General features: G+C 42.9%; 1 protein-coding gene across 4 annotated transcripts in view; it reads left to right on the forward strand.

Annotated features, from left to right (window-relative positions):
- Positions 1-11,731: 11,731 nt before the first annotated feature.
- Positions 11,732-16,301, forward strand: part of neo1a (neogenin 1a) — a 146,812-nt gene continuing 142,242 nt past the window's right edge. For all 4 annotated transcript variants that reach the window (XM_029497560.1, XM_029497561.1, XM_029497563.1 and 1 more), the window contains exon 1: positions 11,732-12,352. In XM_029497560.1, coding sequence (XP_029353420.1) covers positions 12,262-12,352 — 91 coding nt within the window. In that variant the 5' untranslated portion in view covers positions 11,732-12,261. The remainder of the gene's footprint in view (positions 12,353-16,301) is intronic.

The following is a 16,301-nucleotide window of genomic DNA, read 5'->3' on the forward strand; positions in this document are numbered from 1 at the left end:
ATTGCACATAGCCCCCTGGCCACTTCCCTGGTGAAGGTGTATGGTCATCCATCATGGATAAAACATTCCGCTACACCCCCACGGCTACAAGTTCCTCTTTAGGCTGAAAATGAGGGGGGAATACACATGGAAAAAACAGAGATAAAAAAAAAAAAAATCGCCAGTAAAATTGGCCACCTACTATCAAAATGAAACACTTATGTGAACCTCTACCCTGTTTGTCAGGTCAAATTGAACGCATTTTTTCTGTTCCCAGTGAGCGTGAAGCATGCACGATTAGGTGCTGCTTCTTGTTTCTCATTTTGCGGCGATCCCCTAGCCTCATTTAAGGAGCTACAGTCCCTTTTGATTGAGAGAGTCCCTTTAAGTGGCCATGGCAATTCTAACAACAACAACAGTCGACCTCCTCTGGCAGGAAGAAGGCCCTTAGCCACAAGAGCTGGGGCATGAAGCAGGGGGAGCCGAGCCAGGAGGATGGCAGCTTGCGGTTGTACATCTTGGGAAGGCTGCATGTGTTGCCCAGACAGCCCCTTAAGTGACTTCACCTCATCTGAATGGTGCTCATTACGCCCAATAGAAAGCCATCCATTCAGGGCAGAAATATAAAACAAACCAGGCCCATCTGGAGAGACGACAAAAGGGTGTCAACATGGCCTCACAAAATTGATTTGGTTCCGTAGAGTACTATGAATTATAGAGGGCTGTACATCCCATTTTGTTTTACTGGGCTTTGTTTTTTGTTGTTGTTTTGGGTTTTTTTCTTGCACTTCCTTATTTGCTGTCAAAAATATTGCAGCATATTTTGAATTTGAGTTAAACAGTGTGTTTTCCACAAAAACATCAAATTTACTCATAAAGCAGAAGATAAAAATTAAAGTGCCTCCACAGTTTCTTTCAACATATTTCAGTTGCTATAACTCAAAGCAGGGTGCCACTGCAAAGTCCATACAGCATTGAGTATTCATTTTGAAGCCCATGTTTACGCTGCTCAGTTTGTTAGTCTAGCGTCTCTGAGCAGAAGGCTCCTGCTGGGATGTTAAGGAAGCCTCTGCCTTCACAAGATGGAGTCTAACAGATAAGCGGGGAAGATGGATCAGAACATTCTTGAGCTGCATTATCTTCCATTGTCAAATTGATTTGAAATGGCATTTTTGATAAATTACACCTTCCTTCAAGCTAGTATCTCCCGTAAATGCCTCCTCTTTTTCAAGTAGTGCTTGAATGTACATGTGTGGCTCTGGAGTGCAGGAGCTGTCTGTTTTCAGGGAACGAACCAGAGATAGAATAGCCTGAGTCTGTCTGCCAAAAAGGCACAATCGCAGAGCTGTATCGGTGAACCTTAGCGAGGGAGAATAGATTCATCCAACCAAGAGCTGCTGGACTTAATGGCCACCATTTGAATTTCTGTTCCTTTCATTAAAAACCATTGACATTTCCAGCACACCTGTTTGCTATTGTGACTGTACAACCTTTAAGAAGAAGAGTGATGTGTTTTTCCTGAAAAGACAAAAGCCCACAAAAAAATACTCTCATAATGACACGCTCCCTAAAGTCTTTTTTACAATTCTTGCAGGGAAAAAAAAAAAATCACATCACAAAGGAAGCAGGAAAAAAAACTGGTCTTAAAAGACATCAATTTTAAGTTCAGTGGAAATTCAAATTCAACAGTTTAAATTGACATTCAAAGTTCATCCACGCATTTGATATTCCTGCAGACAAGCATGGATTCACACATATTGCATTTCTGTTCTGCATTCTGTTCTTTGTTGATTAACTTTCTCTCTGTTTGCCATTTGTTGTCAAAAGTTTCCATTATGGTCCCCTGAAAGTGCACCTGTGTTCATTAATGTATTTCCATAGTGTACTTACAATCTGTGCTCTGGGTTTGTGCAAATTACACTCACATTTTTTGCTAAAGCGGTTCCCCTCGACATGTCAAATAGTTTTTTTCTTTCTTTTCACAGTTGCACTTGCATTTTAGCCACAGAGATTTCAGGTGGGGGTGGGGGGATTTGGAGTTCATGCTGCTTTCAGACCTCACATATCAAAGTGGTGATTGCCAAAACTCCATTATAGCTGCGTGTTGCTCCATGCTACCCACCACTTTTGCACTGCATCTACTTATAGTTAAGGTACTTAAGTGCTTATATGCTTTTTGCTTTTTCTTTCCCATGAGGTGAAGACATTTCCATGGGCAATTATTTTGAATTGCCTATAACATCTCGGAAGAAGGTCTGCATTTTTAATTCAAAATGTGCTATACTTACACATGCGGCATTATATCAGCACTCATTGGATTGCAGGCCCACAACATATGGCTATGGGTAACACTTGTTGCTGGAATCTTTCGAAATATCTGTGGATGTTCATGCTTTCCTTAGACACTCCCAGTTGGAATTAGTGCCCCAGCTTTAACCATTTGTGATTTTAAGTCCTTTTTCTGTCCATGTTCACATGATTTATTCTCCGATGATACTTCATATATCTAAATCAATTTTAATTACTTTAAAAAGATGCAGTGACAAATTTTTTCGTGTTCGACTTATACTGTACCCTTCAGCAAAATTCTCACAGTAACTTTAACTAGAGTTTCACAGGTCCTGTTTCTTTGGTCGCCACGAGCCCAGGTCTTCTCATCTGCCCTCTGCATCCTCTCTATGATTTCTGACATCGATCAAGCCCCCAGTTCCTGCGCTGCGATACTTCAACTGCATACTGAGAGGTAATTAAAACAATGACTACCAGATTCCTCCAACAGAGGAGCAAAGACAAGGTAGGAAAGTGCTGACATGTGTGATATGAGCTGTGCCAGGCTCTGAAAATGTGCCCAGGCAAGCACATGCATGATGACGGTGTCCAAATGCAACTCTGGCTGCTTCCTGCTGAAGTTACATGTCGAGCAGTGGCAGGTGACAATGCTCCATGAGGCCATGTGCTTCTGCCATCTTTAGCTCTGAGCCAGGTACACGGCAGCGGTTTGTCTCAGTGGCTAAGTAAAATACACACACACACACAAAACCTACAGAGGTTGAAATTTCAGTGTGGCCTCAGGATTGAAAAGTCATCCTTTTCATTGCGGCCAGTAACTTTTACATTTACACACACAGCTGCACATTTGCAGCAGTGCACCACACACACAGACAGTTGCTCATTAAGTCACCACATCTAACCTCTCTGTGTTAACCATAGCAGCCATATATATCCAGTTAATGGCTGGTTAACTGGTCTCTCACTGTAATTCGGCACAGGAGCTGCTCTTTTGTGGATGAAGTGATTTTTCTTTTACAGTGTAAATAATCCGAAGGATGAACCAAATGCTGCACTAAAGACTGTTCATCCGGCTCACCAATGAACTGAGCCTCGTGCCCCTTAATCCTGTTCTAAATAAGATCAGGATCAAGATGTGATCACATTCAACTCGATGCCCGTATTGGTAATCCACACAAATCATTACAGCTGAATAGCTGATTTTAGTGAAAATATTGGAAGAGGATAAGATTAACGACGGAGAACTTTTCAGAGTTGAATAATATGTCATGGATTTCACTTTATTCTGTATGGACTTCAGCTTTTTCTCAGCAAACTCTGAAAACACACACATCTGTGGAATTCACTGTTGCCTGAATATGTTATGCCGTACATATGGCATGGCGTTTAACAGAGTTCAAAATATTTAGAAATGTTTGAAACATTATGCTTGACAGCTGCTTCAAGTGCAAGTTAATCCACCATCCTTTCAGTGCAGTAATCTAATGGCCATTTCCTCAACTGCATGGTTGCCATTACTTGATTCATGATGTGAATATCTCTTTAATGTCGGAGATTTGAGATTTGGTATGACCTTGTTCTTTAATCTGTAAGAAATATGTTCCCGGAAAGCAAAGCAACAGGCTGTTGGGGATTGAGTTGGGGGGGGGTACACACTGTTAAAGAATTAGAAGTGAGTTTGAGCCCAGCTGTGTCCATGTGTATAACATAATTTGCCCTAGGATGAAGACTGGTTGGAATATATGGTTGGAATAAATGTTTTGGTTTCATATAAGCAGAGTGGGGGACATTTCTTGTAAAGGAACAAATGTCAGCCATTACATTATAATGATCAACCAGACCTAGCTTCGAGCTATACTCATGGTAATTTGTCTGACTGAACTGTATGTTGTCATTAAATGTGTTATCAATCTATTGTGTATTCAACATGTAAAGGGTTAGGGTTGAAAGTACCCCTCCTCCTCTCTTCTTCTACAGCAGAAAATTGTTGGGATTTGAAGTCAAGTAATAAGATATCACTTGCGTTCCTTTTTTTGTGCGTGCAAGTTCATTTAAAAGCCTGATTTGCTGACACAAAAGTACATCACACTTTTGGTTATGGATAATATAAGAGCGTGCTTGAAACCATTCCTGCACCAGTATTTTCAAAGTAAAGTCAGTGGGGTTTCTCTCTTTTTTTTTTTTTACACTATCGATTTTGGAAAACAGGACTTTCCACTGAGCACTTCATATGTGAATCTGACGAAATCATTTGTAAGTCTTACATTCAACTTGTCTGAGCAACTTGTCTCTTCTCTTGTCTTACTATCTTGGCAACATGACTCCTACTGACTGCGGTCCCCGAGTGGAATATGTATCAAAGTGAATTAGCTCATCTTAAAAATGTCAAATTGAGAAGACAAGATCACAAAAAGAAGAAAATAAATCAAGAGAGGTGGTATTGGAGAGGCAAACAGGAAAAAATGGTGTATGTCTGCAGCAGATGTCCCAAACTGGAACTGAATTGGTAATAACTTTACTGGATGCCCTACAGTTTTTTAGAGGTCTTGATCATGGGCCAGGCCCATAGAATTTACTTGATAAATCATGAAGTTATTATTTAAAGAAAAATGTGTGCATCATTTTTCTAAATAACAAAATCGTTTGTATTCTTTCTGAAAAGATTGACGCCTTTCTCACCCACGCGTGTTGCACGCTGAACACTAATGCGAGGTGGCCACTAGAAGTAAAGCATCATGTGAATCCAAAATATGACTCACTTTCTCATTTGCTCTTTTATTCATTGGTGCATTTATTCATTCATTCACTCATATTTTGCATGTCTGCCATTTGTTGCCCACCTGTAAATATTGCCGTATTCACAACACACTGAATCATTCATACCTTCCCTTCTGTGGTCTTGCTGAATGTCATGTGTTCAAGGCAAATAACCGCACACCAAGTTTGCATGACCTGATTGGAAGAAATTTTTCAGACATGTGGTTCTTGACAGAAACTAAAAAGCTCTGATTCTCACAGTTCGGTGGGATGATTTTGTTTCCTTAAAGAATATTACTGATTCTGTTTGTATCTGAATGACAAGAGCTGGAAAAAAAATATGGCAAAGGGTAAAGGAACACATTCTCAGCCCAAGAGGTGAGCCTTGGAGGCACACCATGCAATCAGCGATGCATAAAGAAAGCACCATTAATCGAAAGTGAAAACGTTATGTTTGACAGTTAAAATGAGAAGCAGGTTTGGGGTGCTACAGAGGTATGAAACAAAAAGAGGCTCCATCATGCCCATAGGGGAAAATGGTCATGATTAATATGTCATGGATTACTCAAGCCAGTGGGAGGCGCTGTTCCGTGAGTCTGAGTGAGAAGCTTTGTTCTATTGGGCGGTGCAGCAGTGGTGGGAGGTTACCGAACAGGTCACCCCCCGCTTCATTTTGTTCATAATTATTCCTAATGCAACCTAAAGAATACACCAGCAGATACAGAGCCTTCCTCAAAGAGGAGAAATGGTGCAACAGTCTGCTTTTGAAATGCTCTTCCAATTCCCTGTCTTAAACACAAATCTCCCTGTCCCCTGTCCTCTGACAATACACACCAGGCCGGGGATTAGTTTCAGCAACTTGATCTGAAATTTAAGGAACTTAATCCTATCTTCTGATTTCCAGCCACCATCTGAGATCATCCACTGGAATCAAGTTACAGATGTTGGACTCTGTGTTTGTTTGGATTTCTGTGAATATTATTCTAAACTGGAAAAGATTTTTCCCTGTTATCTGGGCTATGCATAAACTAGTTATGCAGATCGCTGCAAGGGGCATGGAAAAGTCCCCGAACTTGCTCTAGTTCGAATGCATGCCAGCCGTTTAATCACAGGATTTTAGCCTGTAAGATGTAAAAAATGAACTCAGGTTAGATAGATTTGCTGTTACAGGAATCCCAAATAGTGAATTTACAGGACTCTTGTGGTATGAATTAAACTCATGTTTTACTGCTTTTCCACCAAATCCAAGTCAATGGTCCCTTGAGGAACATGACCACTCGAGTGCAATGGAGGGTAAACCCGGCTAAATTTACTTTATCAGCATTTTTATTTTCTAAACGTAGTCTGACATCAACTTTTATGACTAAGATTTATGACATGAGACGTACAGCATGAAGCAACGTCAGGAATTACAGGTAAAGTTAACTTTTTTTTTTTACATTATGGTTACGAGTAACACTTATGCTTTTGAATATATGGCAATGCTTGTTACACTAGGGGCTTTTGAGATTAGCAGATTTAAAAAGTAGGATTTTGTGAGCAGACTTGAGAGCCATAAACTGCATATAAAATGTATTTATCAGTGAAGGAAGCTTTCACATAAGCTACTATATGTGTGTAAAAGTAATAATATCCCACAGGTCTTAAATATTATCGTCTATATGAATATCAATGACAACGTGCTTTTAGTATTAAGAGTAAAAGTTAGTTACAGAAAGATGTCCCCCTTCTCATAAACCATTATATCACATCATTACATTATTATCAGTCAGCACGCACTGATGCCAAAGTGGAATCTTACTATTTTCATTTAGCCCATTTAGGTTTTGAGCTAATTAACAGCAGGACTACAACTCAAAATCTGAAATTTGTGACACCTTCACACTGTCCAACCCAGAGACCTGACCTTGCTATTATAAAATCAGATCAAATATTAAAATAAGGAAAAGTAAAAACATAAAAACCTCACTTCACAAGTGTGAAACCACACTTTCAGCTGTGAAATGTTCTTACATGAATAAAATAGAGCCTGACTGACTTCTGACAATGGACATACAAAGTAAATGACTAATATATGACTATCTAATGTGACTAATCTGTATTTGTTCATACTGCTACTGAATTTATAATAAAACAAATCTGATATAATTTGTAAAATAACTGGCAACTTAAGGCAGTAGATAGTGAGCTTTGCCCTCCGAGATGTAGTAGGAGTTTCATAAAGAGTAATGAGGAGAAAGTACCTCACATTTGCTTTTAATTTTCTTCTTTATGTGAGGGCCAAGTGATGAGTCAGAAAAGAAATGAGTTGAAAAAACATAGCCAGTTTCTATTTGACACAAACTTTTGATGAAGGCTATGAACCTTAATGTGTGGGAAGGGTCCCCAGAGGTGTTCTGTAAAGGTCAGACCCGACCAGATAAGACACCAGTGTTGTGAATTGTTCTTTATAAATTCGTGTTTAGTGTCACAAGACACACTAACTGAAAATGGTGTCAGAAGTGGGATGAATTTCCAACTTAGTTTAAATATATTTACCAGTGCAGCATATAGAGAAAAGAAATAGCCCGACAGCCTAATTGGAAGCTAGCTATGCTACAGTTGGCTGTTGAACTACCTAGCTGACGGGGAGCATAAAAATTAGTCAGTTTCAAGTTCACCCACCAGAGAAGTTCTCATTCAAAGCTGAAGACAGGGCAAAATGGGTCAAAAGGTTCAAAAGATTTGGGATTGCCTCAGGAGACATAAGCAGATGGAAATCAAGTACATACATTCATCTACACGATGGGAGAAGAAGCAGAGGATATCCTGAGCTCTCTGCATTTGACGGCAGAACAAGCGAGCGACTACACCACAGTCAAACACAGGTTGGATGCTCACTTCGTAGTACGAAGAAATATCATCTTTGAGAGGGCTAAGTTTAACCAGCGCCAGCAGGAGCAGGGTGAGTCAGCAGACTGTTTTATCACTGCACTGTTTGGCTGAACATTGTGGATATGGAGCACTGCACGATGAAATGGTGAGAAACAGGCTGGTGGTTGGACTGAGAGACTCAAAGCTGCAAGAACAGCTACAGATGGACTCAGATCTAACCCTGGAAAAAGCTGTCACAAGAGTATGACAGACATGACATGCTAAAGAGAAGCTTCACAGCTAGACAGCATGCAAGGCCAACAATGGAGCAGAGGGAGGAACGGACAGGACAAGGCACAGCCATCTCAGGCGGGTAAGAAAACAGCCCAGAACGTGACCTCCAGGCAGACACAGTGTAAATGGTGTGGTGACATGAGAGGTCACAGCATGCAGCTACATCCAGCCAGGGAAGCACGGCGTAACGCATGCTGTAAGAAACAGGGACATCATGCCAGGGTGTGCACAGCTAAAATGGCAGAGGGTGCACATGCAGCCACACTGACAAATGATGTGGAGGACTATAACGAGGACTATGTGGGGGATGAGGAGAATGCATATCTGGGAACTATGACTGTGGATGCAGATGAGGGCCCATGGATGACAGAAGTAAAAATGGACCAGTGCAACATTGTGTGGAAAATAGACACAGGTGCAGACGTGATGCCAGTGCCAGGGACTTTGTGCTGTCAGGATCAACTGTGCAGTCTAGGAAGATCAACAAAGTCTTTAAAGGGGCCAGGAGGATGACCGCTTAATGTGAAAGGGAAATTCACAGGCATGCTTAAGAAAGGCGAAAAGCACACAAGACAGGATGCTTATGTGGTAGAGGGACTGGCTGTGACACTGCTGGCCAGGTCGGCTGCCACAGCGCTGCAGTTGGTGGCCAGGCTGGACGCCATCTGTCAAGCGCTAGACTCAAAGGAGGCTGTAAAAAAAGAATTCCCGATGCTCTTCAGTGGTCTGGGGAGGATGCAGAAAGAGTGCAACATCGTGCTGAAACCAGGAACTAAACCTTCCTCCATGTCCACTCCCAGGCGAGTCTCCCTGCCCCTTTTTACCAAAAATAAAGGAAGGACTGAGATGCATAGAGCAACAGGGGGGCATTTCAAAAGTGGAACAACCAACTGAATGGTGCATTCAGTTGGTTGTTCCACTGGTTGCGCCAATGGTGGTGGTCCCCAAACAGACAGGGAGAGTGAGAATCTGCACAGAACTGAACAAGTCCGTTATGAGATAGAGGCACCCACTCCCCTCAGTGAAACACATACTGAGACAGTGGGCTGGAGCCCAAGTGTTCTCGAAGCTGGATGTAAATTCAGGATTCTTGGAAATCCCACTTTCCAAAGAGTCTACACTACTTACCACCTTCATAACACCATTGGGGCGGTACTGCTATAACCAGTTGTGCCAGAGCACTTCCAGAAATGCATGACACAGATCCCAGAGGGCCTGGTAGGCACTGTGGCTCAGCTGGACAATGGGCTCATCTGGGGAGCAACACAATAGCAGCACGATGGGAGGCTCTGCCCTGCAGTGATACAGCTTCAGGAGGCTGGGGTACCGCTCAATGACAAATGTGAGTTTTCCAAGAACAAACTCGAGTTTCTGGGACAGGTCATTGAGGCAATGGGGATGAGTGGTGACCCTGACAAAGTGGAGGCAGTCAAACCCATGAAAGAGTCTAGAAACACAAGAGAAGTACGGGGGCTGCTGGGGAGGATAAATCATCTAGGCAAACCTCTTCTCGCTGAGAAGACCCGTCCACTCGGAAAAGTGGGCCTGTGAGCCTGGTATCTGCTCAGCAAAAGGCCTTTGACATGGTTAAAGAAGAACTGACCACACCCTCAGGACTGTGCCCTGTATGACCCAAGCGCAGAACCCAAGGTCTCTGCAGATGCCTCATCATATGGGCAGGGGGGCTGTCCTTCTCCAGAGCCTTGATGACCTGCCACCGCGCATACAGCTCCTCAGAATGAGACTGATGAGATTGTCCTTCACAATGTCACACGTAGCAGGCAAGAACATTACAACAGCATATTTGTTCTCCAGGGTTCCTGTTAGCATAGCAGATGGAGTAAAGCAGGTGGACATGAACCTATATGTCGACTCTATCATGGGTCTTTTTGCAACCGAGAAACATCTCAGAGAGATCCAAAAATAGTTTGCCAGCTGAAGAGGTACTGTGTGTAAGGATGGCCAGATAAGTTCTCCATCAGTCGTGAAATTCAGGCCTGCCTGCCATTCTCAGGAGAGTTCCCAGTGCAGAATGGTGTGGGTGAGGATAGTCATCCCAGCATCACTCTGGGCAGGCACCCTGAACAAGCTGCATGAAGAGACAACAAAATGCAGGGAAGGGGCTAAACAATCAGTGTGGTGGCCAGGCCTCGGTAGGGAATTGCAAAATGCTGTGAAAAAGTGTGAGGTAAACTTGTGAAAGAGTAAACTTTAGAGAGTCAATGATATCTGCAGAGTTCCCAATCAATTCAAGTCCATCTTCTTTTGCCATGGAATCCTAGAGGTAGTACGTTCAGGCAACGGACCCCAATTTGGATGCCAAAGCTTCCAGAAATTCGCACAGGACGGGTGTTTTCATCATGTGACGTCCAGCCGCCACTTCATGCAGCGCAACAAGGAGGCGGAGTGAGCGTCCACACAGAACTTCTTATGGAGAAAAGAATCAGAACTCTTGTTCCAGTCATCCCGTCACAACTCAAACCAACTCAGGGCAACTGAGAAAAACTGAACATGCCTACAATACAGAACACATCACATGCCCCTCATCCAGCCAGGTGAACATGTGCGGCTCAGAGACACTGACCAGCGGGGGACAGTGGTGTCTGTGGCAGGCACACCAAGGTCTTACCTGGTTGAGGCACCAGGAGGTTTGAGGAGAAACAGGCTTCATCCCTCTCCAACTCCTGTGGCTCCAGATAATGCAACCAACTTACCTGAGTCATTGCCAGAGGGCAACCACGCAACAGATGCAGTGAGAACACAGGTCACAGAGGAAGGACACAACCCAGATCAACAGCAGCAGAGCTCAGTGACTGAGAACTGATACCCACCTAGAGCGAGGAGACCTCTGGAGTACCTCAAGGACTGCGTGTGCAAGTTAAAAAAAAAAATAAATAAATAAAAAAAAAGAAAAGAAAGAGAGAGTACTGGCATGGGTTGAAAAGAAATGTTACTTCAGACTGCCGGTATTGTTCATATTATCACACTGTTATTGAAAGAACTGTTAGTTCAGACTACACCTTAGATCACCCTGATGTGGTTGATTTCCTAACAAGTAATATTTTAATAGAAAGAACACATTTGAGTTGTTTAAATCATGAATACTGTTTAGTTAACAGCCAGGGAAAGCTACTGTTTCAGTGAGGGAAATGTATCAGATAGGGCTTCGGAACTTTAATGTATGGGAAGAGGAAGAAGTGAAGTCACCGGTGTTGTGAGTTCTTCTTTACACGATCATGTTTAGTGTCATAAGATCACTAACTGATAGTTTCATGTTATGTTACAGTCCTAACTGAGAATTTTATTTACGAGACACAGATCTTTTGTGGCTAAATCTGGATATCGGGTTGTTCTGAAGTGTATAAAGTGTGTGTCGAAGTGAGGTGTGTGTGTTTGTCTTTGGACTGAAATCCTCCACCGTATTTTAGCTCCTGCCTGCGCTCACGGGCAGCCGGGATCCGACCCTCCGCCCGACTCCACGCCCTGTTTTCCGGGGAGCCTGCGGAGATCCAGCCCCTAAACACGCTGCTCTCTTACGTCCCGTCCGTGAGCAGTGAGCTGGCCGCGGCGGAGATCTCTCCTTCTGTCCGGATCTCTCTTTTCCCTTTCTTCCTTTACTAAGCTCTTTTTTTTAGTCTTTTACGCACTTGATGCATTTCGGAGTAGCAAAGTCCACACGTTTTTTTTTTTTTTTTTAATCTCAGTCTCCCGCACCTTTTTTTTGGTCCCTGTGCTGCGCCTCCGCGGCCATGGATTGATTTCAGTGTTTTTTTTTTCCTCCGACCTTCTGCCTTCGACCAAGTTGAGAAAAGAGTCCGTCTGTGACCTGCGGCTTTCCTCCTCCATCTCCATGCTCCATCCGGCCGCTCTCCAAACTACCTGGCTCCGGATGGTTCTGCACATTTTAGGACTTTGAACTTTTTTTGTGCCCTTGTGCATTTTGCAGGAGGTGGCCGGGGATTTTAAGGATTTTAAGGAATTCTTTTTTTTTTTTTTCTTTTTTCCGTCTTTCTTTCTTTCTTTCTTTTTAATAATTGTGAAAGCTTCCGGGGTTCCTGAAGCCTGCAGATTGATATTTGAAAAGTGGTGATGGCCGAGCGGGGAGCTCTGTTGCTCCTCTCTCTCCTCTGTCTCACCTTTTTGTACGCGGACACCGCGGCGGCCAAGCATGTCGACAAAGGTAAATGTGCAGTGTGTGTCTGTCTCTCTCTCTCTGTCTGTCTGTTTGTCTCTCTCTGTGTGTGTGTGTGTTTATTCACGCCTCGGCCGGAAAAACTTAGCCTGCCCCGATCACGAGTTTAAGAGAAACGAGACGGAATGCAAGCTGTTGCCTGCGAAAATCAGATACGGGCCAGGCAGCCAAATGTGCCGGCTGTCGGTCAGCTACTGCCCCATCGTTTGGATAACTTTAAAAGTAGCCTTTTGTGTATTTATTTATTTTTGAATCGTGTATTGTATTGACTGACAGGGCAGCCCCTGGATCGTGCTGTAAAGCATTATGCCCCCTTTTGTCTGCACCGAGGCTGCGTTTGCCTTCCCGGTGATTCAGAGACATGAGGTGTAGCTGTTTGACTAACCTGCAGCTGCGTTTCAAACACATTTGTTTGCTGCATCGAGCTCATCCATCCGTATGTGTGTTTCTTGTTTTGTTTTTTTTTTTGGCTGTAGCTCTGTGGTCCAGGGAAATGCAAAAAGATGGAAGTCACTTGAATCTGAGGGGGAAAAAAAAATCCACTATGCATAGACTCATTAGTGTTGACAGTCAGGTAATAAGCTGGCATCATCAGTCCAGCAGACATCTCATTACCTGAGAGTCAATACATGTTTAGCTGATGGATAAACAGAACCTAATTCATTTGCTGTTGTTAATTGTTTTGAAGTGAGGGCCCCGCACTGCAGTGTTCACCACACTATGTGTCTTATTCCAGCTGCTTCTCAGCGCTGAGAGATTCCACTATTGGAGGTGAATTCTTGATATTAGTTATTGATTTGAGTCTGTAGGTTTCAACGTAACTCGCCACTGTCTGTTAAAAGCACTCCAAGGCATGGATGTCTGAGACTAATTAGAAAGCCATGAGAGAAAATGTCTTTCTTACAGTGGTTGGAAGTGCACATCCTCTGCCCTCATCACATACCCCATCGCGACATAGCCTTATCTTTATCATTCTAACTGTTGGTTGCTGTCAAACCCACCAGCATGTGGTTTTTTCAATTGCAAATATCACTCACTCCTGTGCAATATGGGCCAGGTTTTCTCATATGCAAAATAGTTTAGTGTGTGTGTGTGTTTTTAAAAAAAGATAGAAAAGCGTTCCATACAGCTTTTGAAAGCTTGTTGAATTTTTTTATTTTTTTTTTTTCAAATTTAATAGTACAAATGTTTAAAGAAGATGGTTCCTGGAGTGACGGGCCTCTGCTAACAGTTGGGGTCTCTTGTGTGTGGAGCCCGATGAAAGACCCTCTCCTGCCTGAGAAGCGCTCTGCAGTGGTGGAAGGGGAGATATAGAGTGAGAGAGAAAAAAGGCCCCTCCTTGGCTTTGCTGGAGATCAGTACTAAAGAGAGAGATGGGGGTAGGGTGAAACAGGCTGACTGTCTGGAAAGTAATAAAACCAGGAGATTAAGGGGACCAGAGAGTTCCTTTGGGAGCTTTGATTGATTCCAGAGAATTGGACTGGGACCCACATGCAGAGAGTCTCAAATTACTAATTGTGGGGTCCCCTTCTCTGGAAATATCTGTTTATTCAAAACACATTTGCCTGAGGTCTTGACTGTGGCCTAAACTTATCTTTATCAAAGCCAGCACAGTTTCAGCCCCAACTGAAAGAGTTACTTTATGTCTCATTTGGTTTGGGAGCAGATAAAACAGATGGTCTAGTTTTTTTTTTTTTTGGTCTTTGGAATAACCTGTAGAAGTTCATCCACATTGCTGCCATTTTTTTTTTAAACCACTTCCTCATTTGTAGCTCTTAGAGGTTGTGAGAACTTTAAAAAATGCCCCAGAAGTCTGGCTTTTGCAACCAAGTGCCTGTTGGAGGAGTGTAAAATCCATTTAGGCCCTATCTTATCTTTGTAATCCTGCTGGGAGGGATTGTGTGCTGATTATCTCTCAGAGGACAATGCAAATAACTTGCTGAAATGTGTAAACATTTAGCAACCCTCTCTTCTCTTACAGACCACTCTCCAGGGTTTCATCCGCACAGACCACCTCTGCTGTGGCACTTTATAAACAACTGTCGCTTTCTTTGGCACATTTAAAGTATTTTCTGTGGACTTTGTTGCTAAGAACACAAATTCCCACCTTTTTGTTGTTGTGTTTGGGAAGCCCTGGTGGTCCTAAAGCCTCAATTTGAGTTGTAAAAGCAATGGGCTCAAAGCTAGATTTTACCCATCCTTAGTTTCCAGAATAATTCAGCCCCCGCCCTCTTTTCCCAGTTTAATCTGTCTGCATGGTGTAGTAACTGCTTTCTGTTGTGGCCCTTTACGCCAACCAATTTTACATCAACCTCAGCTCACAATAGCAGTATCTTTCCTACAAATCCAAATCAACTCACAATGAGTTGAGAAGGGGCGTCGTGCAGAGCCACCTGCTGTCAGAGCCGTACAGGGTATGCTGTTTACTGATCATTTATTCATCGGCTCCAATCGCTCATAAAGTCCTAATGACCTCTTTCCATCCAGAGACGGATGATTACACACTTGTGCAAGTGTTTGATTCATGTGCTTCGCTAATGAAACCACCTCCATTAGGAGATGCTACTGATCTGCCATGGCCACCATGACACGGGGAGCCTGGTTTGTTGCTCCCATGTCAGGGGGGGGGGGGTTTGGTGATGTTAGCAGGAGAAATTAACTATTTGCTTGTTCTTTGTACCTCTCTGCTCTCTTTATCTGCTTGGGCTGGTGTTTGTGTCTTGTTGTGGGGTTAAACTGACTGTAATTACTGAAATAATTTACACTAACTTGTCACAGCCCTTTATCACATGTAATGAGCGTGCAGAAAGATGGATCAATAACCTCTGAATAGAAGGAGCGACATCTGCTGCTGCGTCCCCTTTAGTGGTTGGGGCATCTTTGCAATCCTCTCTTTTCACCCAAAGCCTTCAGATGACTATTTAGAATTTATTTAATCCAACGTGGCCCTCCCATGTGCCAATTTGCTCATAGACCTATCGAATAAATCTGTCCCCACAGTGTAGACTGAACTGCAGGGCTTTGTGTCAACATGGTGCACATCTGAAAACTTGCATGAGTAATAATGCGATTTATCATCATATAAAACTTTTACACATCACATAAGCCTAGAGCTTGAACACCAGAGTGAAGTTTTTTTTTTAATCCTCCACTCAACTATTCATTATTGTTCCAGAGTTTTTCCAAATGTTTGCTGATAGCTATTCAGTGTGCTGTTTGAAACGGTTGCTCTAACTATGCATCCCTGTGTATCTGTGGTGTAGCCTGGGTCATTCTGCTGGTTGCTTGTGGAAGTGAAAGGAGGGCTTTTTTTTTTGCAGTGGAGGGAAGCAAAGCCTGCATCGTGGTCTAACACCCAGAGCGGATCATGGTTGAAGTCCATGGCTTCTACTGCCTCCCTGCTAAGATGAAATTACCTCCATCAGAGCTGCTTCTAGTATTGTGGTGCAAAGCAACATGACAGAAGCCAGCCTTTCCCGTCTCTCCACTCCAGCCTGTATACCAGCCCCTCCTGCTCCTCTGATTCTGCTGCACATTTGGTGGCTTTGAAAGACTTTCATAGGGCTTCCCACAATATTCAGTTATAGCATCTTGTATACACACACATTGAAAAAAAATCTATCTATATATGTACTGCCCAGCCATGCAAGTGTCTGTTTTCAAAAGCTTCCCATGTGAATTTATGCTCTCCGGGTTTGTCATTGAGATTGGTGAGTGACAGTCTATACTGGCCTTGTTTTTTTTTTTCTTTTTTTTTTTTTCTCCACAACATTACTACTTGACTTTTATTTTTAATACATTTTTTTAAAGGCCAAAGCATTCAGCAAGCAGAATATGAAATTAACTTCTGACTTCGACATCAGAATCTGTCAGGCATGACATGACCGTGATTGATAAATTAGGTTTACCCAGTGAGCATTTACTTTGTTGGAATTAA

Source organism: Echeneis naucrates, chromosome 3 (genome assembly GCF_900963305.1).
Source record: "Echeneis naucrates chromosome 3, fEcheNa1.1, whole genome shotgun sequence".
NCBI lineage: Eukaryota > Metazoa > Chordata > Actinopteri > Carangiformes > Echeneidae > Echeneis > Echeneis naucrates.